Genomic DNA, 25222 nt, shown 5'->3' on the forward strand with positions numbered 1-25222 from the left:
TTGGTACCCATCCACTTCTTGCCTAGGCCCACCCAAAATCTGCTGTCTGGCTACACCCCTGGAAGAACCTATAACACAAAGCCTACAAAAATCACTTAGGATCTATAGAGCTAATCTACTTTACCATAACACCACTAAGTACAGAAGTAATACAAGGACCCTACCATGTCCCCACCAAATCAGCAGCAATGGCAGGGGCCAGTGAGAGGAAAACTGGAGGAAGTACCTGATGCCCACCCATGTTAACCTCAGACCCTATCAAAAAATCTGTCTTGGCTATGCTACTGCTTGCATTATAGATAGCAGGAAAGTGTAAGGATTAAGAATCAAAACAAGGTCTAGAATGACAGGATGAGTAAAAGTGCATCCTTGGATCATTCACTTTTTCTTAACTGGGACACGGAGGAAGAGTGATATTCCTTTCTCGTGTACTTCAGACTATTAGAAATATATCATCTAGCAAACACCAGTATGAAACAGTGTGAAACTGCTTACCAAAACAGATGATTCATCAGCAGCTCTTTTTACAAGGGACACGTATCCATTCTTGGAAACTGGGTCTTGCTCTTTTATTGATATTGCACTGACTCCCTGACAGTCAATAAATAGTTTCCCATGACTCCCTTTCATTCTCAATGCTAACTTGTGCCAAGAGCCATCAAAGAGCTTGTTCACATCATAGAATGCTCTGAACACAAGTGTCTTCTGTGGCATGGCATAAAAGAAGTCCAAAGATTTTGTAGCTCCCAGCAAACGAAGGCCAACTTGTTCATTGCCTTCTGCATTACTAACTTGCCACAAATTCAGCATATTTTGGGGAGTGTCATCCAGCATCTTAAAGGTAGTTATGATAGAATACTCAGCAGGTAGTCCATTTGGGTAGATAGAACTGCAAAGAAAATTACACAATTTATTGTTAATAGGACACAAAATTATGTATTTGGATTTAGCTCACACCGTTTTAAGCAGTAGCTCAAGTGAGTTACATTCAGGTACAATAGATATTTGCCTGTCCTTGGAGGGCTTACAGTCTAGGAAAGTAATTTTATAAGCTGCTGCCTAAATTTGAGTGATTGGCACTGAATACTAAGGTGCTATTCTGTAACAGGTATATGTGCATTGCTTAGTGTATAACTGCAAGGATGGCATACACATCCAAATATCAAGTAGTGAAAATGACCACATTCAGACTAGAAGATTTCAGCATATTCTCTACAACACCTAGATCCTTTTCTTGGGTGATGACCCCCAAGGTGGACCCTAGCATCAGGTAACTATGATTTGGATTATTCCCAATGTGCATCACTTTGCATTTGTCCACATTAAATTTCATCTACTATTTGAAAGCCCAGTCTTCCAATTTCCTACCAGATACCATGCTCTCCTTTTTCAGTGCACAATAACGATTGCCACTTGGGTATCCTTTTGAAAATGCCCCTCTAAATGTTCTGTAATTTTGTTCTTTATAATAGTTCCTATCATTTTCCCCAGCACTGATGTTAGATGCACCAGTCTGTAGTTTTCCAGATCACCCCTGGAAGCCTTTTTTGTCATTAATCTTTCCAATCTTCAAATGCCATGGATGATTATAATGATAGGTTAAAGATTACTAGTAGTAGAACCTCAATTTCATTTTTCAGTTTTTTCAGTACACTGGAGTATATACCATCTGGTGCATTTGATTTACTGCTCTTTAGCTTGTCAATTTTGCTTATAGATACATATTAGTATAAATAATAAAATCAAAAGAATTATAAGTATAAATTAAACATCTAACAATATTAGTTATAATATGGATATGTCACATTCAAATATGGATGGTTAACAATTATAAATGTTTCTGTATATGGTTTGTGTTTATAAGTGATATTGTTTGATTTTTCATTTATACTTATCATTTTTGTACTTTATTATTTATACTAATATGTATCTGTTTCAGTATATTTATTGACAGTTCTGTTGCAAGCCCCTGATGCAGCCCTTTGAGAGGGCGAAACAAGGTTGTGTCGTGCTTTTAACTATTTATTTATTTATTTACTTATTATTTTATTGGTGAATAAATTGGACATTTTTTAAATATATCTTTTGGCAATCTGCTTCATTTTTTTACATGATGGATCTTGTAGATCAACTGTCTATTTGTTTTCTCATGCCTAAATGTAGATTCACCAATTCAGGTTTACACTAGTATTCTATAATGACATCTCAGGACACAGATGCCATGATAGAATTGCTGCTCAGCGCGTACCATTGAGTGTGCCTAACTGGAAGCACCAAGTTGTAGAATTTTCCCCTTAGATTGTAAGTCTCCTGAGGACAGAAAAATACCTACTGTACCTGTAACTTGCCCCAGTCTTTGACCAGCTACAGTGGCAGCCATTTCTGCTTCCCAGATCAGAGCACTATAGTACACTCGGGCCAAATCAGTTCTGTGGAATGGGTGAGGTCCTTTAGGGAGTAGCCTGAGAAATCGAACTAGCCAAGGGCTCTTTTCTTTATATACCACTAATAAGAAATGCCCGTTTCTGGCAAAAATGAAACGGGCGCTAGCAGGGTAATCCCCCCCCCCCCCGTCCTCCCTCCCTCCCGAGTTGCAGACACCCCCTCCGTGCCTCCGTTCCGAGTTGCACACCTCTCCTCTTCGTCCCTCAGTGACGTGGTTGCGAGGGTCAGCCCGCCCTCAACATCATCGCATTTTAACGCGAGGGCGAAGCTACAGTGACTGGAGCCTACAGGCCAAACCGGATATCTCGGGCGCCTCAAGTTTCCGGCTTGAGGCTTCAAAGTGCCTTTTATATATATAGATTGTATTCCATGCTATAAAACAATCTTAGAGGCCCTTTTACTAAGCTGAAGTTAAAAAAAAGGGCCCTGTGCTAGTGGCAGGGGTCATTTTTACCACGTGCTGCAGCCCTTTTCACCGCAGCAGGTAAAAAAGGCTGAAAATATCCATGGCCATACAGTAAGATTACTTTTACTGCGTGGCCATGTGAGGGGGGAGCGCTTACTGCCACCCACTGAGGTGGCGGTAATGGCTCCCACACTAACCCAGCGGTAACTGGGTAACACGTGGCGCTGCCCGATTACCACCGGGTAACTTCTGCTCTAGAAAATAATGCCCTGTTTTCCCTAGTGTGGTAATTGGTATGTCCTAGGGCTAGAATTACTGCCAGTGCCCACAACTGGGCCAGCAGTAGCTCCATATTGGTGCACAGTAAGCCACATTGGGCTTACCACCACTTTGTAAAAGGGCCCCATAATCATGAAGGCTTCATGATAGCGGAACACAACCTACTTCTTACCCGGTCTTCTTCGTCAGATGTATGGTAGGGTTTATGCGGAATGTTGATAAACCTGGATATGATCCTTTGACTGTACTTACAGCTGATTCCGTGGATAACCCAGATCCCTGAAGATCAAATCCTGCAAGTAGAAAAAAATGAAAAAGATCTTTCTTTATTTCACTTAGAGCAATATTTGTTTTTTGCTAATATTGAATCTGATGTGGTAAAACCTGCAGAGCGTGATCTTTTGTTAACTGCTCTAAAGGAGACCACTTGTCCTGATGCAGGTGAGCAAAACATAGCTATGTCGACAAAGGGTCCTGCTGAGCATAATAAAGATAGAAACTATTGCAAGAATGGAACTTAAGAATTCATAGTTAAAGTTATTGAAATTGTTGCTGTTTATGAATTGAAGAAGTTGATGAAGATTTTGTTTATAAAAAATGGGCCGATGGAAATTTTTGGTGGACTTTGGCCCCCTAATGAATTTCATATAAGGGGGTGCCACTGCCTCTGACTGGTCCACTAAAAATTTATAAAATTGTATATACACCACAAACACCCTAAACAGCAAGCTATATCTTAAGTATTCCAACTGAATTTTTCAACTAAATATTTAAGTATTTGTTTAAGTGAAAATCGTGACTTGCCTGTCTCACGACAGCACTAATGGCTACTGAAATACTACTATCACAAGTCTGAAAAATCTCCACCTTCTTTTATTCCATTGAAATGTACTGTACATTTTTTGTCTTTTATAATTTTTATAAAATGACAAGCAAAAAAAGCCCATTTCTCCAAAAATGAAACGGGCCCTATAAGGCTTTCATCTAAGCGATTTCTCATCTCTCCTTTGGCCTCCCCTCCATGTCCAGTGATTCTCCCGTGCACTGCCCTGCCCTCCCCTCCCATTCCCTCCCATCCCCTCCCATCCATGTCCAGCGATTCTCCCCTCCCCTCCTTCACTCCCTTCCTATGTGATACAAAGCATCATTTATTTTGCATGGCTTTAGGCAGGGCAAAGTCTTAGCAGTCATTCTGTCTGATATGCTTCCTGCTTCTGAAGTTTTCACTTACACTTTCCCTTATCCAGAGGTTTTGGTTCTTCATCTACCTTTTCCAAATGGCAGATAACGTTTAATCTGAGCAAGTGCAAAGTGGATACATGTAAGAAAGAGGAACCCAAACTATAGCTACGTGATACAAGGTTCCAAATTAGGAGTCACCGACCAGGGAAAGGATTTAGGTGTCATCACTGATGATACGCTGAAACCCTCTGCTCAGTGTGCAGTGGCAGCTAAGAAAGCAAATAGACTGTTAGGTATTATTAGGAAACAGGGGCGTAGCCAGACTTCGGCGGGAGGGGGGGTCCAGAGCCCAAGGTGAGGGGGCACATTTTAGCCCCCCCCCCCGGCACCAACTTTGCCCCCCCTGCCATTGCCGAAACCCCCCGCCACCAACTTTGACTCCCCCCTGCCGACGACCCTCTCGACCCCCCCCTCCCGCCACCAACACGCTGTCACCTACCTTTACTGGCAGGGGACCCCAACCCCCGCCAGCCGAGCCTAGGTCCTCTTCTTCCCAATCCCGTGCAAGGCTTCGTTCTAGTCTGACGTCCTGCACGTACAACGTGCAGGACGTCAGACTAGAACGAAGCCTTGCGTGGGATTGGGAAGAAGAGGACCTCGGCTCGGTTAGCGGGGGTTGGGGTCCCCTGCCAGCAAAGGTAGGTGACAGTGAGTTGGCGACAGCGGGTTGGCGGTGGGAGGGGGGGTCAAGAGGGTCATCGGCAGGGGGGTCCAGGGGCAAATCTACGGGGGCCCAGGCCCCCCGTGGCCCCATACTAGCTACTCCACTGTTAGGAAAGGATTAAAAAACAAAACTGAGGATGTTATAATGCCTTTGTATCATTCCATGGTGCAACTGCACCTCGAATACTTGTGCAATTCTGGTCACCACATCTCAAAAAAGATATAGTGAAATTAGAAAAGGTACAGAGAAGGGCGACGAAAATGAAAATGGGGATGGGACAACTTCCCAATGAGGAAAGGCTAAAAGGGGAGATGCTATATATGGTGCCTAAAAAATCAGCACTGAAATCAGTGCCAAATCAGTGTATTCCCTAATCAGTGCCTAGATTTAGGGGCCAATTATAGAATACGCTTAGTTGATATTTCAGCACCTAAATCTACACACATCCATTTACACCAATGAAAATGTGACATAAATCCCAGCACGTAGATTTAGGCACACTGGGCCATATCCTCTAACTAGGCATGTAAATTTCAGAATGCCCATGAAACGTCCATTTTCCAACCTATTACCACACTCCATTTTCCCTGTGCATGTTAGAAATTTGGCATGCATCGTTACAGAATACGCTTAGCGAGTTGTGTGCCTAAATTCTAATCAGTTCCAATTAGTGCTCGTTATTGCTTGTTAAGTGCTATTAGCACTTGTTAGCTTGTTAAGCTTGTTACATTACACACATTGTTATAGAATGCACACCGATCTCTAGGCACGCTATATAGAATGTGGGGGGAAATGGCTAGGGCTCTTCAGCTTAGAGAAAAGACAGCTGAAGGGAGATATGATAGAGGTCTATAAAATAATGAGTGGAGTGGATTTGGTAGACGTGAATTGCTTGTTTATTTATGCAATGAAGCTACTAAGTAGTAATTTAAAACAAACAAAGAAAATATTTCTTCATTCAATGTGTAATTTCTGGAATTCATTGCCAAAGAATGTGGTACAAGCAGTTAGCTTAGCGGGGTTTTAAAAAGGTTTGGATAATTTCCTAAAAGAAAAGTCCATAAGCCATTATTAAAATGGACTTGGGGAAAATCCACTGCTTATTTCTGGGATAAGCAGCATAAAATGTACTGTACTGTTTTGGGATCTTGCCAGGTACATGTAACCTGGATTGGCCACTGTTGGAAACAGGATACTAGGCTTGATGGACCTTCAGTCTGTCCCAGTATGGCAACGCTTATGTTCTTATGTTCTGAATATAGCTGTCCACTTCCTCTGTGGTGCACGGCAATTTCACCATGTCTCTCCACTTCTCAAGCAATTGCATTGGCTCCCTGTTTCATGCCGTATAATGTTTAACTTTTATGCTTAGCATATAAGGCCATTCATGTTAGGATTCCTAGTTACATGTCTTTACTCATTTTTTCTATACCCTCAGTAGGTCCCTGAGATCATTAGATTCTAATTGGCTAGTACTCCACCCACCAGCCAAAGTGAGCACATTATGAGCCAACTCGCTACCCAGCATTTTTCTTTTTGGCACCCTATCTCTGGAACAGTCTCTCTCCCTATATTCAAGGGGAACTTTCTTTACCAAGATTTAAAGCAGCTCCCAGGGCCTATTACTTTAAGCAAGCATTTGACAGTTGACTTTAGGGTTTTGATGGTTAAGCACTTTGCCTGACAGGCTTATCAACCGTTTATACCTGGCACTATGTGCCCTCCTATTCTGAGATTGTTTATCTTTCCTTTTTCAGTATTATCATTTCATTGCAAACTGCTTTGACCTTTCTATTTAGTAAAAGTGGTATATCAAGTTTCAATAATCATAAACATATTTATACAACACTGGAATAGTAGCAGAATTAGCAATAGACAGAAGAGATCAGAGATTGCTAGCAATTTGAAGCTGATTTTCAAGCCTTTTAAGAGAAATAAAAAAATCTATATATATATTACCTGGAAGGTCTGGTAAATCCTGGCATTTTGAAAAGCTGAGAACTGCTAGGAGAATTGTAAGTAGAGATTTCATTGCAGAATCTACTCTAGAATATGTACCTACAACATGTATAGGATAAACAATAACATTAGCCAGAACAAAAACCACCACTTACTATATGCCAGATTTGTTCTGAAAATACAACTATTCATGTAGAAATGGGTGACCTTTTTATTTTATTGAGCACAAGATAATTACAATGTGAAAGATATGGTTTTACATTTTTGAAAGACAATAAAAACAAAATTATTCACACCAAGGGGTCGTTTTACTAAGGTGCACTGAAAAACAGCCTGCGGCAGTGTAGGCGTGGGTTTTGGGCGTGCGCAGGTCCATTTTTCAGCGTGCCTGTAAAAAAGGCCTTTTTAAAATTTTTGCCAAAAATGGACATGCGGCAAAATCAAAATTGGTGCGCGTCCATTTTGGATCTAAGACCTTACCGCCAGCCAGAGCCACTGAGAGACTAGGCCTGGCCCGGGGCAAGGGTGCCCCGCCTCCGCTGCCACCCCCCATCGCTCCCCCCGCCGCTGCAGTCCGTGGTCTCACCTGCCTGCCTCCATGGCTCCGGGCCCCCTGCATTCAAAGCGGCAGTCGCAGATCGCGTCTCTTCTGGCCTTCCCTCCCTGTGTCCCACCCTCCTCTGATGTAACTTCCGGTTTCCACGAGGGCGGGACACAGGGAGGGAGGCAGGTGGGACCGGGGACTGGGCCCCCCTTGGAGGCCCGGGGAATTTTGCCCCCCTGCCCCCCCTCTCAGCGGCCCTGCCACCAGCCATTGACCTAGTGGTAAATTCTCACGTGGTAACCGTGTGGTAATGACCTACATGCATCAAATGCCACTTGATGTGCGTCCGATATGCACATCCAAAAATAAAAATTATTGGACATGCATATTGGACACGCGCCAAAATTGAAATTACCTCAAGAGCCACATGGTAGCCAGGTGTAAATGCTTGCACGGCTTTATAAAAGGGCCCCTATGTTTCTCTAGACTTAAAAGTGTGTTTGAGTACACTGAGAAATAAGGGGTAAAGATATATCTAAGCATTGACCATTGGTAGTTGGATTCTGTAGAGAGATGGGCAAATGAGCTATGGTATAATCTGGCTTTCTCTTCATTTTTGCAATTCAGATCTTGCCGAGCTTAAATCAAAAGTAAAATATCCTAGGTCAATTCAGATATTCCCTTCTCTTCTCAGCTGAGATATGTCTTAAGTACACCATTTTAGACAGCTCAATTTTTCCAGCTTGTCCCAGAGACAATCTGAAGGTTTGATGTACTAAAGGTTTTTGCCCAATTTGTGGCTATGGAGAAAATGGAGTACATGTGACCATAACCCAGCTTCTGAAGCAGTGGGAAATATAAGGACTTGCTCTGATAGAAACAGAATTCAAAGCCAGGTCTCCTCAATGCTAGGAGTAGCCTAGTGGTTACTGCAGTGGACTTTGATCCTGGGGAACTGAGTTCAATTCCCACTGCAGCTCCTTGTGACTCTGGGCAAGTCACTTAACCCTCCATTGCCCCTGGTACAAAATAAGTACCTGAATATATGTAAACCGCTTTCAATGTAGTTGCAAAAACCTCAGAAAGGCAGTAAATCAAGTCCCTTTCCCCTTTCCCTCACCACTAGACCAATCAATCTCTCTTCTCACAGAATTCTGTGTTACACAGGTTATAAAAAAAAGAAGTGTGGCCTGCAATATTGGCAATCTCAGGATGTTATTAAATTTAATGTGATCCCTGCATCTCTGGTTCATCTGCCTATAGTGTATCCCTGTATAACCTAGAAGATAGATATGTCATAAATGTTACTAAGGATGCACGGAAGGTTCTTACTGGATTACGTCTAGGGAAAATACTCTTGACAATCTTTCTTTTGATTTATTTATTGTAAGGTAGATTTAAGAAAGAACATAAAAATCGAAATTGAGACCTCCAGGTCAGAACATGTACAATTGCGGTTGTATTTTAGAAAAGGATCTGCTGCTGTAGACCCTTTTTGAAAATACACACAGAAATGGATGAGTGTAATCCCCCATCATAATGGGGAATACTAAAGTTCAAGATGTGGAACTCTCCAGAGTTTCTGAGGGAGGGAGTGATATGGAGGGTGGACAGAGGTCCAGCCCAGGGAGTGTATTTCAGGAATAAGTTGCAGAAAGAAACTGTTCTGAGTTAATGAAACATGGGGGGAGGTACTAGGGAGATAATAAATGTAAGTTATATACTATACACAAGGTCTTTGGTTGCCTGCACCCCCTCCGGGACCCTTGGAGGAGAGGGGGGTCCTGGAATGGCAGAATAAACCTAGGCTGAATCAAGGAGAAGTTGCTGCTCCTAACAGTGGCAACTGTAAAGGAGTGTACAGCTCTGGGTGAGTAAGGGGAAACCAGCCCGAGAGCAGGATTTGGAGCAGGGAAAGCCTGTTCAAGGCCAGGGTGCAGCTCAAGAAGTGCATTGCTGGAAGGAGGACAGATGGAAGAGTCTGTGCCTGAAGGAGTTGGATTGTAATCAGGCATTCCAGGAGCAGCCTTGGATTATTGCTTGCCCCAAAGGACAGGTAAAGGTAGAGTTGTAGATATATAATTACATTGAGTTTACTAAGCGAAACAAGTTGAAAAGTAGTCGGAGTTGAAATACACAATCTTGAAGGTACAGGAGAGTTGACGAGAATAAGTACTGACTGTAAATAAGGAATTATAAAACAGTTTATCTGCCAGTTGTAGAAAGTTCAGTAAAGCTGAATTTGCATAAAGACTTAGGGGCCCTTTTACTAAACCGTATAGGCGCCTACGTGCAAGCAACATGTGCCAAATTGGAGTTACTGCCTGGTTAACGCATGACCCTCAAGGTAATTTCAATTTTGGTGCACGTCAGCTATGCGCATCTGAAAAATATTTTTTAATTTCTGGCGCCTGTCAGCTATGCACGCCAAGTGGCATTTGACACACGTAGGTCATTACTGCCCGGTTACCATGTGAGACCTTACCACTAACTCAATGGCTGGTGGTAAGGTCTCAGACCCAAAATGGACGCGTGGCAATTTTAATTTTGCTGCACATCCATTTTCGGCAGAAATTTAAAAAAGGCATTTTTTGTAGGTGCACTGAAAAATAATTCTGTGTGCACCCAAAACACGTGTCTACACCAATGGCGTTCCTAGGGGGGGTGGGTGCGGTCCACCCGGGTGCATGCCGCTGGGGAGGGTGCCGCGTGCCTGTCTGCTACGTTCGTTCTGTGCTCCCTCTGCCCCGGAACAGGTTACTTCCTGTTCCGGGGCAGAGGGAGCATGGAAACGAACAAAGCGGACAGGCTCATGGCAACCCCCCCAGCGGCGTGCACCCATGGGGGGTTCCTTCACCAGGGGGGTGTCCTTTCGCCGGGGGGAGGGTCGTGCTGTACCCGGGGGGGGCGGGGCGCATCGGCGATCCACCCCGGGTGTCAGCCCCCCTAGGAACGCCACTGGTCTACACTACCACAGGCCATTTTTCAGCGCACCTAGTAAAAGGACCCCTTAATCCTGGGAGTGCTGTGTGGTTCTTTGGAGTGAGAGCAAGGACGCTTGCTCCATGGACTGGCAGAGAACCCTTTTCTGAATCCCGCCTTCATACCCCATTGCTACCGGATCTCTATTCCAGACCTTGGCCCACTCCCAAGCTCGAATGGTGACACTAGTGACTGTGAGAGTTGGAGAAGCTGAGTGGACAGCCCAATAGAAATTTCTGCTTGTGGCACAGGTCTGGAGGGGTTGCTCACACCCCTCAGGGACTGAGCTAATGCTGGAAGCAAGACCCAAGTTACATACATGTGCCAGCTATATGTGGAGGGAGCATCCATTTTACAATTTCAACATCTAAAACATCAACAGTGGTAATTTGCATTATACACATTTAAGTATCAGCACTTACATGTATATGTTGGTAATTTCAGAACACAGACATATAAGCACTGACCCATAGAGCTGTAAGTTTGCTATTTTAGAAACCTACACATCCATCTGCACCCAAGTAGGTACAGAGCCCACAACCCTCCTACTCCCTCCTATAAAGCGCTGCCGAAACTCTTTGCTGAATCCTAGACATGCCCAGGATCAGGTGTAAATTCCGACCTTGATCTTGGTCCTCATAGATGTCCATTCTCCTTCTGAAATGGAGAATATCCCTCTCATACTATTTAAGTCACCAAACATTGCATGCGTCTGATTTGCACACACAATTTAATAGAATAATTAGTCAATTAGTGCCAATAATTGGCTTTCTAACAAGCAATTATTGGCACTAATTAGATTTAAATTTAGGTACAGGATCCACGCCTAAAATTTACACTCAGCCCGAAAAAAGAAGAGCTGAAATGGGAAGGTCATGGGCATTTCAGGGTGGATTGGGGGCATGGTTTTGAGTTACAGATGTAATTATAGAATACGGGTGCTTTGTGCATTAATTTAGGCATGGGCATTTGCACCACGTTTTCATTGATGCAAATGTCGGTGCCTAAATTTACAAGTGTCCTCACCACTTAAACATTATTCTAAATGTATCTGAATTGCTGGAAGTCTCCCTATCAGAACATTCAGAAAGAATGACTTTATTTGTCCAATTTGTCTTTCAACAGGATGTAGAAGCGTTAAAAAGATTATATTTTCGAAAAATAAATTATTTATTTTATGGTAAAACAGTACGTATATACCAAGATGTTACAAAGCAGACACAGGAAACTAGAAAAATGTTTTTGAATATGAGAAAGGAAACTTTAGAAATGGGAGCCTCATTCTTTTTGAACTATCCTAGTAAATGTGTCTTGAAATATGAAGGTTTGAAATATATCTTTTTTCAGCCAGAACAGTTAAGAGTTTTTCTTGATTCCAGGAAATTGTCTGCGGTTGCTACCAACTGATTAAGAAGGTGTTAAAGTAGGTGCGAAAATGTGTGTTAAGTCTATTCTGTTATAAATTGTACTTGTTAAATTTCCCTTTTATTCTTAATACACGCCCCTCTCCCCTTTTTTTATTTTTTTTTATTTTTGTTTATTGTGATTTAAAGAAGACATTTAAATTTGTTACAATGTTTATTATGGATGCTATATTCCTAAGTTTAATTTGGTCTGCTTTTCTTAAGCAAGATTTTCTTGTAATGCAAATATTTGGAAAATATAAATAAAGAATTAAAAAAAAAACATTATTCTATAAACCACGCCAAACTTTAGGTGTGGTTTATAGAATACTGCTTAAGTGGGGGGGGGGGGGGTTCAGTGCTGATTTTTTAGGTGTCTTTTATAGGATTCATCCGTATCCTCCAGATTCCAGAAATCACTCTTAGTGTTCCACGCTGAAATCCAAGCATATTCTATAACAACGTGTGTAACTTAATTGGCTTAACAAGCTATCAGCGTTGACAACAGCACCAATTTTTTTGATGACATATTAGAATTTAATCCTATATGTATTTCCAGCACTGCTTTTTATACAGATAATAGCACTGAGGATATGGATTAAATAAAGCACCTGCAGTAGTGCTTAACTTAATCCATTGACCACTGGCTGAAAATCCAGCACATTCTTTATTGTCAGATCATTCATATGTGGCATTTCTATACAAACAATATGCTTTTGACAGATATCTGTAGGACCATGTTTAATTTTGACTGCTTTATTGTAGAATTGATGAATCATGGGGCTAGAAGTAATGCAATCCAGCCTTCCCTCCCCCCCCCCCCCCCCCCCCCGCCCTGTCTTCCACTGCAATTCATTGTATCTAAACAGGAAAGAGATTTATCTAATTTGATCTTGGAAAATGTAAGATACTGCACTGAGATTTCATCTTCAGGTGCTATTTAATAATGTACAGTATAATAAGTACCAAATATCAAAGACATACTTTTCCTTTTACTACACAGGTTCTACTCTGCCATTAGTTATCCTCACTAATGACCCTCCACAGTGCATGAGACCAATTGCTAGCTCCTTCTTGAATAATATAACTCACAACTGCTAAAGCAAACTGTAAATCGATCCCCCATTCAGGTGAATATACTCAAATCTTCATACAAATATCAAATCCAGAATTACTACTACTACTACTATTTAGCATTTCTATAGCACTACAAGGCGTACGTAGCGCTGCACAAACATAGAAGAAAGACAGTCCCTGCTCAAAGAGCTTACAATCTAATAGACAAAAAATAAAGTAAGCAAATCAAATCAATTAATGTGTACAGGAAGGAGGAGAGGAGGGTAGGTGGAGGAGAGTGGTTACAAGTGGTTACAAGTCAAAAGCAATGTTAAAGAGGTGGGCTTTCAGTCTAGATTTAAAGGTGGCCAAGGATGGGGCAAGACGTAGGGGCTCAGGAAGTTTATTCCAGGCGTAGGGTGCAGCGAGACAGAAGGCGCGAAATCTGGAGTTGGCAGTAGTGGAGAAGGGAACTGATAAGAAGGATTTATCCATGGAGCAGAGTGCACGGGAAGGGGTGTAGGGAAGGACAAGTGTGGAGAGATACTGGGGAGCAGCAGAGTGAGTACATTTATAGGTTAGTAGAAGAAGTTTGAACAGGATGCAAAAACGGATAAGGAGCCAGTGAAGCGACTTGAGGAGAGGGGTAGTATGAGTAAAGCGACCTTGGCGGAAGACGAGACGGGCAGCAGAGTTTTGAACCAATTGGAGAGGGGAGAGGTGACTAAGTGGGAGGCCAGCAAGAAGCAGATTGCAGTAGTCTAAACGAGAGGTGATAAGGGTGTGGATGAGGGTTTTGGTAGAGTGCTCAGAAAGAAAGGGGCGGATTTTACGGATGTTGTAAAGAAAGAAACGACAGGCCTTGGCGATCTGCTGGATATGAGCAGAGAAGGAGAAAGAGTCAAAGATGACCCCAAGAATTAGAGGGAAAAGCCTCAACAGACTTCAACTTATAAACAGCACTGCTCAAGCATAGGCTGTCATCATGGACTGAAAAAAAACTCCCGCAATGCAAAAATATTAATTCAATACTTTATCAAAAGCTTTGACTTAACTTAAAAGTGCTGTCATGCCTTTGCAGACTGTTCCAAGGCTGACAGTGGCATTTGGAGTTCTGTACTTGCTCCCTGATGCAGTAAATTGGAACACTGGCCACTGTCAGCTGTGGAACAGGTATATACTCACCTGAATGGCAGATTGGTTTACAGTTTGCTTATATCAAAACGTTTAAATCCTCCACATAGATCTCTGTTTTTCTATAGTAGATCACAGCTGCTAAATAAATAGTGGATGCAAACCATAGAATACAATTCTGCCATTCTCTGCAGAGTATCAAACGTTTAAATATTGAACTTCACACTTACTGTTTGCTGTGAAATACCACTTGGAGATTGCCGTTCATTACCTTGAAAGGCATGTATTGTAGAATATATAACTGATTTAGCACCTTGGTTTTCAGATCCACAAATTCTAAATTTTATTTTACTGCATGCTTCAATATGTTAACAGTGCAATAACTGTTGGCAATACCGTGCTCAGAATTAAGTTATTGCATACTTTAATCCCTTATGATCACATCCTTGCTGCTTTACTTGTAATAAAAATGTAAGTTCACTTAGAAGATGCAGTACTAAAAAGAAAATCCACAAATGGATTTTCTTGTGCAAAATCCCAGATAGTGCACACTCCCCCGAATTCTATAAATGGCGACAAAAGTTGCACGCAAATCAATGCAAGTACCCCATTGGTGCGTGCAACTTAAGTGCTTAACAAGCCAATCAGTGCCAATAATTGCCTAGTAGCAACCAATTATTGGCGTTAATTGGCCTTAATTAGGATTTATGCTCAGATCAGATACTGCGTGTACATTTTGGGGGGCACGGCTTGGCGGCATTCCAGTGATGTTCCAAATTTCTACATGTGTACAGAATTCGGCCAAATCGAGCCTAATTTAGGTGCCGGCATTTACACCAGATTTTAGCAAGTGTAATTGCCAGCACCTAAAGATAGGCACAGTTTATACCCTAAGCATTATTCTATGAAAGACATGTACCCTTTATAGAATAGTACTCAACGTGCAACATTTTCAGCTATAATATGGGGGCTCATTTTCAAAAGCACATTTCACAGAAACCTATGGAACTTTGTAAGTCTAAGTGCTTTCAAAATACATTCTAATAAAGCAGCACTATTGTGCTTTCTAGCATGCAAACAATTTTTGTGAAATGTTTGTATTCACAAGTAGTAAAATCTTTCACTTTTTCTGTAAGAATTCTTATTCAATTTCCTAGTTAATGAGCTGCTGCAAGTTTGTAGCACAAACCTGTGAATAAAAATGTCTTTACAAGCTGGTTGTCACAAAAAAGACATCTGCACCTCAATTAAGATATATTTTTGCAACTTTTTTCACTGCTTATCCTCCTGTGCTATCTTTCAACTTTACATACACAGAAAAACTATATGAAGCAGCTGACGGTGTGTGCGAAAACCAGCAACTTCGTGCATAAGCTTATCTATAAACTGATCATCATATAACTCAGTAATTGCAAGATACAGCTAATGAAATTTGTGTTGTGTGATGAGGAAATAACTTCTTGGTGCTTGTGTTTCCAAAGCTTCGTAAAAAAAACACAGGGACAGGAAAATTATTACTGTCATGGCTGTCGCTATGAGCGTTACCCTTTCATTAATGAAAACCATGACAATATAATGTATTAGAGACTGTAACATACTCCCATTTCAATTATAATTCAGCTAATTACTGCCAAATGAGAGATAGGACTGACAGGTCTCTGGCAGTTGAAAATACAAGTGAAAATAACAAGTTCCATTTTGAAAAGGTAAATTTAAACAGAAAAAAAGATCAATTATCAACATGTAAGAATTTCAGGAAATATCAAGACATAAGCTTTTCAAATGTTGAAATGTAAGACCAGAAGTAGGTCAAAAACCACAAAAGCATTTAAATTAGTTTGCTTACATAATAGTGAAGCAGCACGTCTTTAGCCCAAGAATTAAAATTCCTGTGGCTTCTAACAGGGAGAGCAATCCATAGTAGAAATCTTGCAGTGACAAACATGTAAGTGCTATGGATCTTTTTGCGTTAAAAAAGCGACATTTAAGAATCAGGGACCAGTTACAATGTGCTTTTTGGATAAGGTTTTGTTTCTACAGCTATTTCCATATGATTTTTTTCCCTTTCATAAGTTGTGCAAAATGACACCCTTGGCCAAAAATGCATTATTTAAAAATGTACCTGAAAACTATTTATGCATTTTTGCCCTACTTCTGCATAAAATTAAAATGTGGCCCTTAAAGTTATGGCATCTATTTACTAAAGGGCGTTAAGCCTCTTAACACACAGTTAACACATACTAATAGGCTATCACAGAATGCATTAAAGCATTATCTGCAGGATTCTATATTTTATTTATTTATTTATTTATTTATTTATTTATTTATTTATTAGGATTTATTTACCACCTTTTTGAAGGAATTCACTCATGGTGGTGTACAGTAACAATAGATCAAACATGAGCAATAGGCAATTACAGCAGTAAAAATATTCAAATAACAATACAAAATATGGCATGGCATACTACTTGCAATGACAACACAATATGTACTAGAACATTATAATTGGTAGTGAAGGGTAAGGCAAAGTTGTAACATATAGATGAGTAAGAAAGTAGGAAGAATTTGAAAGTAAGGTGACTGATTTGAAGAAAGTCGCACAAGAGGTCAGAGAGATGGTTAAATATTATCTCCGTTAGGCTAGGAGTGGATAAACATGTCCCACTGCAGTATGTGCAGCCCGAGTCAATCCTTGTGTGTGTGAGTGAGACTAACAAGTTAGTTACTTCTTCCATTAAATAGCGAACCTAGCATTCCATGCTGAAATCTAAGGGCTCCTTTTCCTAAGCGGCAGTAAGTCCAACATGGGCTTAATGCTTCCTATAACAGAAGTACCACCAGGCTACCACAGCAGCCCGGCGGTACTTTCCACCATGCCATCATTTCCTTTACTATAAAAAATGTATTTATTTTTGTAGCGCCGGACTGTAACCGGCGGTAATTGGGCAGTGTCATGCGCTGCTGGTTACTGTTGAATTAGCGCAGGAGTCCTTACCGCCACCTCAATGGGTGGCGGTAAGGGCTTCCCCCTGAAATAGCCATGCAGCAAGTGCTTTACTTGCCATCCGGTCATTTCCTGTAAGAAAGTGAGACCCTTTTCACCAGCTGTGGTAAAAGGGGGCCTTGGCACACGTCAAAAACATGCACCAGTGCCAGTGCAGGCCCCTTTTTTGCCGTAGCTTCGTAAAAGGGGCCCTTAAAGCATAGCCATTTACAACAACTGAAATGTGGTGCAAATGTATGCACCTAAATTAGGTTCATACCCCCTCAGTCTATAACAACATGTGTAAATGTTAGGAACATCCCGATTCCACCTATAACCCTCCCATTTCCACGTCCCCTTTTTGAACTCACATGTAAAATTTAAGCTCGGATCCTACACTAAAATTTATGCATGTATATTTTGACAGGCAATATTTAGCGACTTTTATAGAATTTGGGGGTTAGCACCTCCTACATAGGAAGCAGTAAGTACTCCCACATGAATTCATTGCTGCTATCTACGCTGATGGAAATATTTACATATGACCTGCAATTAAAACAGTGGATAAAGTCCTAAAAAATGACATGTTGAACCTAGTCTTAGTACCCGGGAAAGTCCCTCATTAACTCGCATTAAGCCCAGATTGTACCACAGTTTAGTAAAACAACCCCTAATTGTTAAATGATAAATAGCTCAATAAATTATGGGAGATTCACAGGCAATTTGTAGTGTCAATCAGCATCTTGCAAAACTTCCAAAAAATGGAAAAAGAGGATGTCAGGCTTCAAAATCGATGGTTAAAGAAGAATAACGACAGCCTTGCATAGCTGGGCACTTCAGGAAAACAAGTAGCTTTAATTTATAATTTAAGACCATTATTTTCAATAATATATATAATAATATATTGTGCATGCAAATTAGTCAGTCACAAGCTCTATTGGTTCTCATATTATTAGCTAATTACTACACCATGCAACTAAACACTAAATTAAAAGGTTATTCTACATAAAGATCTCAAACAGGCTCCATATTTTGACAAATAGATTAGGGTAGTAAGATGGTAGTTATTAACCATTTTATGGGAACTACATAGCAACATCTTTTGAAAGCTGAGTTTTGAGGAAAGCTTCAGTTAATGAAAAATGATGTTGTTAATCTAGTTGTTTATTCTTGTGCTGCTGGATTACTTGCAATTATATTTTACATTAAGAAAAAGGGTGAAATGAAAAAATACTTTCCTTAAGAGATGAGCTACGAATTATTCTATGCTCTAAACTGTGGTTGTTTCCCATTGTCAAAACTAATTTGTTTCAGAAATACACAAATGATGCAGATACTTTATTCTAATTAAAAATTCCCCCTCAAAAAAAAATTTAATGCAGGGCAATCTGCAATAGAATAAATAAACAAATCCTGTGCAAAAAAAATTTTTTCTATTAGGAGGCAATCAAGACTAGAAACTTTGATACACACATTAGCAGAGCCTAGGACGTAAATCTTTTCACACAGGGAGCACAGCTTTACCTAAATCATTGTCGGCTACAATTGCTAATGTAGATTATGAATACTTTTCAAACATTAAGAAAAGATAAGTGAAAAGAGTTTTCTATGATTAAATGAACGCAATATTTGACTTCAATTTCTCAATCTTTGAAAAGTATTCATATTCCACATTAGCAATTGTAGCCAATGATGATTTAGGTGTGAAAAGAATTACCTCCGAGGCTCTGCTAATATGTGTCTCAAAGTTTCTAGTCTATGACCTCCTAACAGAAAGATTCCTTATTGTAATGCAGATGTATTTTAACTGAAAGGAAGAGAAAAACAGAACTTACTTTTTACACTCTGCAGCAACAGAAACAGATGAGACACATGGAGCTGTGAAGTCTCCCAGGAGGCTTTATGTGGGTATCCTTCCAACTGGAGGACACAGAGAGAAAAAGAAGTGAAATTGGTAGAGAGGTAGAGAGAGAGAAAATGGGAGATGAAAGGAGAAAGAATGTCAAATAGATGACGCCTCCTTACACTGAATGCTTCTTTTCTTTCTGTTTCACCAATTCCTTATGTGCTCCATCTTTAGGACATAAAGGGGCCCTTTTACAATGCGGCAGTAGAAGTCAAATATTGCTTTAATTTAATTTTCACTTATCTTTTCTTAACGTTTGAAAAGCATTCATAGTCCACATTAGCAATTGAAGCTGATGATGATTTAGGTAAAGCTGTGGTTTCTGTGTGAAAAGAGTTACCAATCCAACGCAACTGCTGGTCTTTGGCGGGAGCTGGCAGTTGTGCCGCCCCCCCAACACATGCCATTTCCTGCATGACAGAAATTTTTTTTTTTTGCACACTGCCCAGTTACTGCCAGTTTAGCGTGGGAGCCCTTACCACCTCCTAAATAGGTGGCGGTAAGGGCTCCCCCTGGAAGTGGACCACACAGCCATTTCCTCTTTTTATTTTTGCCTTTTACCTGCTGCAGTAAAAGGGGCCTCGGCTCACAGCAAATCCACACGCTGATGCTACCACAGGGTCCCTCTTACCGCAGCTTGGTAAAAGGAGCCCTAAGTCCATAATAATCTCTGCAACACAACCAAACTAAAGCACATAACGGACATAACACAACTCTTCCGTTCTCCGATTCCCTAATGTGGCTGTGCCACATGAACTTGATCTTACCACAACATCACCCTGTATTTGTTCACACTGGAGCCTGCAAAGGCCTCTCCGGTACTATGTAAGCTACATTGAGCCTACAAATAGGTGGGGAAATGTGGGCTACAAATGTAACAAATAAAAATAAAATAAATAAATAATAGGGTATATATGTTAATGCCAAAAAAGACATCTGTTTTATGCCTTTATTATAAAGGCCTAGGTGCCTTCATAAAATAGGTTTTTAATAGCTTCCAGTAACAAACAAATTCTCTCACACAAATTTAAACTTTCTTCATAAAAGGTGTAAATGTACATATATACGCTATCCCCGGATTCTATATAGCGTGCCTAGAGATCCTCGCTAAAATCAAGTATTAATCTACAACGCGCATAAGTTAATTGGCTTAACAATCTAATCAGCTTTGATAACAGCACTTAACAAGCAATAATGAGCACTAATTGGCAATAATTAGAATTTATGCGCACAACTCACTACACGTGTATTCTGTAATGAACTGCATCTAAATTCTAATGGGTGCAGTTCAAAAGGGGAACTATAATCTATTTAGGAAGGATAGAGAGGGTCATAAAGGTGGAGGAGTAGCTCTGTATGTGAGGAATGATATCACGGCGACTGAAATGACAGGGACCTGGGGAAAGGAAGAAGCGATATGGATCACCTTAAAAAGAGATGATAGAACCTCTGTCCACGTGGGTGTTGTCTGCAGACCCCCGACACAATTAGAGGAACTAGATAAAGATCTGATCGCAGATATTCAAAAATTAGGAAAGAAAAAAGAGGTTCTCTTGATGGGAGATTTCAATCTGCCGGATGTAGATTGGAAGGTTCCGTCTGCCAAATCGGAAAGAAGTAGAGAGATCGTGGATGCTTTCCAAAGTGCTCTGCTCAGACAAATAGTGACAGAACCCACGAGGGAGGGAGCGATGCTGGATCTGGTGCTCACAAATGGGGATAGTGTGTCAAATGTCCGAGTGGGTGCACACCTGGGAAGCAGTGACCATCAAACGGTTTGGTTTGATATGACGGCTGAAGTGGAGGGCGGCCACTCTAAACTCAAAGTCCTGGATTTCAAGCGTGCTGACTTTAGTAAAATGGGGGAATACCTGAGGAAGGAGCTGATGGGCTGGGAGGACGTACGCGAAGTGGAAGGGCAGTGGTCCAGGCTGAAAGAAGTAATAAATAGGGCCATAGACCTTTATGTAAGGAGAGTAAATAAAAGCAAGAGAAAAAGGAAACCGATATGGTTCTCCAAGCAAGTGGCTGACAAAATAAAGGCTAAAGAATTAGCGTTCCAGAAATATAGAAAATCTCAAGAACAGGAACACGGGGAGGAATACCGGATGAAACTGAAAGAAGCCAAGAGAGAGGTACGTCTGGCGAAGGCGCAAGCGGAAGAACAAATGGCTAGAAATGTAAGGAGGGGCGACAAAAATTTCTACAGGTATATTAGTGAAAGGAGAATGACTAAAAAGGGAATTGTGAGACCAAAAGATACTGCGAACCGCTATGTAGATAATGATGAAGAAAAAGCCAATTTGCTAAATAGATACTTTTGTTCTGTTTTCACTGAAGAAAATCCTGGGGAAGGACCGCGAGGGACTGGCAAAACTACACCTGAGAATGGAATGGATATAGCACCGTTCACGGAAGAGAGTGTGTATCAACAACTTGGAAAGCTATAGGTGGACAAAGCCATGGGACCGGACGAGATCCACCCCAGAATATTGAGGGAGCTCAGAGAGGTTCTGGCGGGTCCTCTTAAAGATTTGTTTAATAAATCCTTGGAGACGGGAGTGGTTCCGAGGGATTGGAAAACGGCGGAGGTGGTCCCTCTTCACAAAAGTGGTGATAGGGAAGAAGCTGGAAACTACAGGCCGGTAAGCCTCACTTCGGTTATTGGAAAAGTAATGGAAACGATACTGAAGGAAAGGATAGTGAATTTCCTGGAAGCCGATAAGTTGCAAGATCCGAGACAACATGGTTTTACCAAAGGGAAATCGTGCCAAACAAATCTCATTGAATTCTTTGATTGGGTAACTGGAGAACTGAATCATAGACGTAATCTACTTAGATTTTAGCAAAGCTTTTGACACGATACCCCACAGGAGGCTCTTAAATAAACTCGATGGGCTGAAGATAGGTCCCGAAGTGGTGAACTGGATTAGGAACTGGTTGACGGACAGACGCCAGAGGGTGGTGGTGAATGGAGTTCGCTCAGAGGAGGGAAAGGTGAGTAGTGAAGTGCCTCAGGGATCTGTGCTGGGGCCGATTCTGTTCAATATATTTGTGAGTGACATTGCCGAAGGGTTAGAAGGTAAAGTTTGCTTATTTGCGGATGATACTAAGATTTGCAACAGAGTGGACACCCGGGAGGGAGTGGAAAGCATGAAACAGGATCTGAGGAAGCTAGAAGAATGGTCTAAGGTTTGGCAATTAAAATTCAATGCGAAGAAATGCAAAGTGATGCATTTAGGGAGTAGAAACCCAAGAGAGACTTATGTGTTAGGCGGTGAGAGTCTGATAGATACTGAGGGGGAGAGGGATCTTGGGGTGATAGTAGCCGAGGATCTGAAGGCGACGAAACAGTGTGACAAGGCGGTGGCCGTAGCGAGAAGGTTGCTAGGCTGTAAAGAGAGAGGTGTGATCAGCAGAAGAAAGGAAGTGTTGATGCCCCTGTACAAGTCATTGGTGAGGCCCCACCTGGAGTATTGTGTTCAGTTTTGGAGGCCTTACCTTGCGAAGGATGTTAAAAAAATGGAAACGGTGCAAAGAAAAGCTACGAGAATGGTATGGGATTTGCGTTCCAAGACGTATGAGGAGAGACTTGCTGACCTGAACATGTTGTGATAAGGAAGAGGCTATCCTACCCTGGTTAGGCCCCTAGAGTGCGTTGCTCCCCTAAAATGTCCAGGGAGAAGGGCTGGGTGAGTCACTAAAGGGAGCCAGTAAGGGGATGTATAGCTGGAGGTCGCTAGGACCGGGGAGAGTCCTGGGGGTGGAAACAGGTGCAGCAGGTTATGGGCTGGGTCCTGTTTGGCCATTAAGCACTTAATACCCCACCTGAGTTGTGAGGGAGGGAGGAGAGCTAGCAGCTGAAGAAGAGAGCTGGTAACTGAAGCAGGAGGATCCTCATGAGAAGTACTGGCTGAGCCCTTTGGACTGGTGGTGAGCTGTGTGCAAAGCAAGGAAGCTGGCTGGGGTAAGAAGGCCCTAGAGTGCCAGGTATAAGAACTGTATGTTACAAGGAAGGACTGTGTGTCCAGGTGCTTAAGCTGGAAGATTGAACTGAGTAGGAAGAAATGTTTAAGCTGGAAGAACTGTTTAAGCTTGTAAAAGTGTTTTAAGCTGGAAGAAGTGTGCCCCAGGAAGCGGGAATAAAAGATTTGTATGAGAAAAATCCTGTTGATGAGACCTGACTATGTTTGCCTTTTTGAGAACCAGGTCACCCCGAGTAGAAAGGGGTAGTATACTAATTTGCATAAAATCTGTATACTGAGAACCAGCTCACCCTGAGTGAAAGAGGGACCTGGGATCCTGAGGTGGGAGCGTCATCTTCACAATAGCCTCATCTTCACAATGTATACCCTGGAGGAAAGGAGGAACAGGGGTGATATGATACAGACATTCAAATATTTGAAAGGTATTAATCCGCAAACAAATCTTTTCCGGAGATGGGAAGGCAGTAGAACGAGAGGACATGAAATGAGATTGAAGGGGGGCAGACTCAGGAAAGATGTCAGGAAGTATTTTTTTCACAGAGAGGGTGGTGGACGCTTGGAATGCCCTCCCGCGGGAGGTGGTGGAGATGAAAACGGTAACGGAATTCAAACATGCGTGGGATATGCATAAAGGAATCCTGTGCAGTAGGATTGGATCCTTAGCAGCTTAGCCGAAATTGGGTGGTGGAGCAGGTGGGGGAAGAGGGGTTGGTGGTTGGGAGGTGAGGATAGAGGAGGGCAGACTTATATGGTCTGTGCCAGAGCCGGTGATGGGAGGTGGGACTGGTGGTTGGGAGGCGGGAAATACCGCTGGGCAGACTTGTACGGTCTATGCCCTGAAAAAGGCAGGTACAAATCAAGGTAAGGATACACATATGAGTTTATCTTGTTGGGCAGACTGGATGGACTGTGCAGGTCTTTTTCTGCCGTCATCTACTATGTTACTTTGTGCAGGGAAATTGGTGTTTTGTGGACATTCCAAAATTTATGTTCCTAGTTATAGAATATGGCCCAGTGCACATAAATCTATGTGCAGGGATTTAGGCCACATTTTTATTGGCCTAAATGGACGCACATTGATTTAGGCACTAGGATATCCACTTAAGCATGTTTATATATTGCACCTAAATCTAGGTGCCACTTTTAGAATATGCCTAGGCGGAAATCTTTACCGTGTGGATTTTTTTACGCACCATATATAGAATCTGACTCTACGGGCTAGATTCTATATACGGCACCAAAAAATTGGTATCTAAAAAGTGCTATTCTTTAAGCTGCACTTCAAATTTAGGAGCGGTTTATAGAATAACGCTTACACCTGGGAATAATGCCTAAGTTTAGGAACAGCCATTTGCACCAACTGAAACGTGGTGCAATACTTGTTAATTTTGAGAATGCCCCTATTCCACCTTTTTCAAATCGCACATAAAACATAGGCATGGATCTCGTGCCTAAATTTACATGCATAAAGTTCAATTAAATTTAATTAGGGCCAAATACTACAATTGGCACTTTGAAAATTGGCACCAAAAAAACATGCGGTTAGAGTGATTCTATAAACTACACCTAAAGTTATGCGTAGCTTATAGAATATGCGCTTAAGTTAGGCACGGATCAAGTATATTTCATAACAGTGCACATAATGTTTTTCAAACTCACACAACCTGCCCATTCCACGCCCACGTCCATGCCCCCTTTTCGACTGCATGCATTTGAATTTACACACACCATACTGTAGAATACACCTAGAAAGATGTGTGCATATATTCTTATTAAAGTCAATTACTGCCGCTAATTGGTTTGTTGATATAATTGTGCACACATTTTGGCCATATGGCCAAATTAGCATGCACAACTTAAGGCGCCATATATAGAATTTGTGGGTTAGTGCCAACAACTGTTTGTTAAAAAGCCAATTATTGCTGCTGATTAACTTGTCATTTAATAAAATTGCATGCACAAATTGGGCATGCACCCAAATTTTCACTGCAATTTTTGGTGACTTTTATAGAATTAGGGGGTATAGGACAATTCTATACAGTAACTGGGACCTCCATTTAGGAGCCTATTCTATAAAGGAACTAGTTGTCTAGGTCCAGTTACAGAATACTAGTTTAACCTGGTATTTGGGCACCCACATTTTCACCAGCCATAGAGCTAACATAAGTCCGGACGTCTAAATGTGGCACAGACACACGTAACTTGCTGCAATTACGTGCATAAGTGGAACTCT

General features: G+C 41.5%; 1 protein-coding gene across 1 annotated transcript in view; it reads right to left on the reverse strand.

Annotated features, from left to right (window-relative positions):
- LOC115464806 (collagen alpha-1(IX) chain-like) overlaps nt 1-25222 on the reverse strand; it is a 97033-nt gene that overhangs the window by 71171 nt on the left and 640 nt on the right. Inside the window, exons 2-3 of the mRNA XM_030195166.1 lie at nt 3303-3423; nt 496-889 (exon numbers count right to left, since the gene is read on the reverse strand). Of these exons, the coding sequence (XP_030051026.1) occupies nt 496-889; nt 3303-3423 (515 nt within the window). The remainder of the gene's footprint in view (nt 1-495; nt 890-3302; nt 3424-25222) is intronic.

Source organism: Microcaecilia unicolor, chromosome 3 (genome assembly GCF_901765095.1).
Source record: "Microcaecilia unicolor chromosome 3, aMicUni1.1, whole genome shotgun sequence".
In the NCBI taxonomy this organism is placed as follows: Eukaryota; Metazoa; Chordata; class Amphibia; order Gymnophiona; family Siphonopidae; genus Microcaecilia; species Microcaecilia unicolor.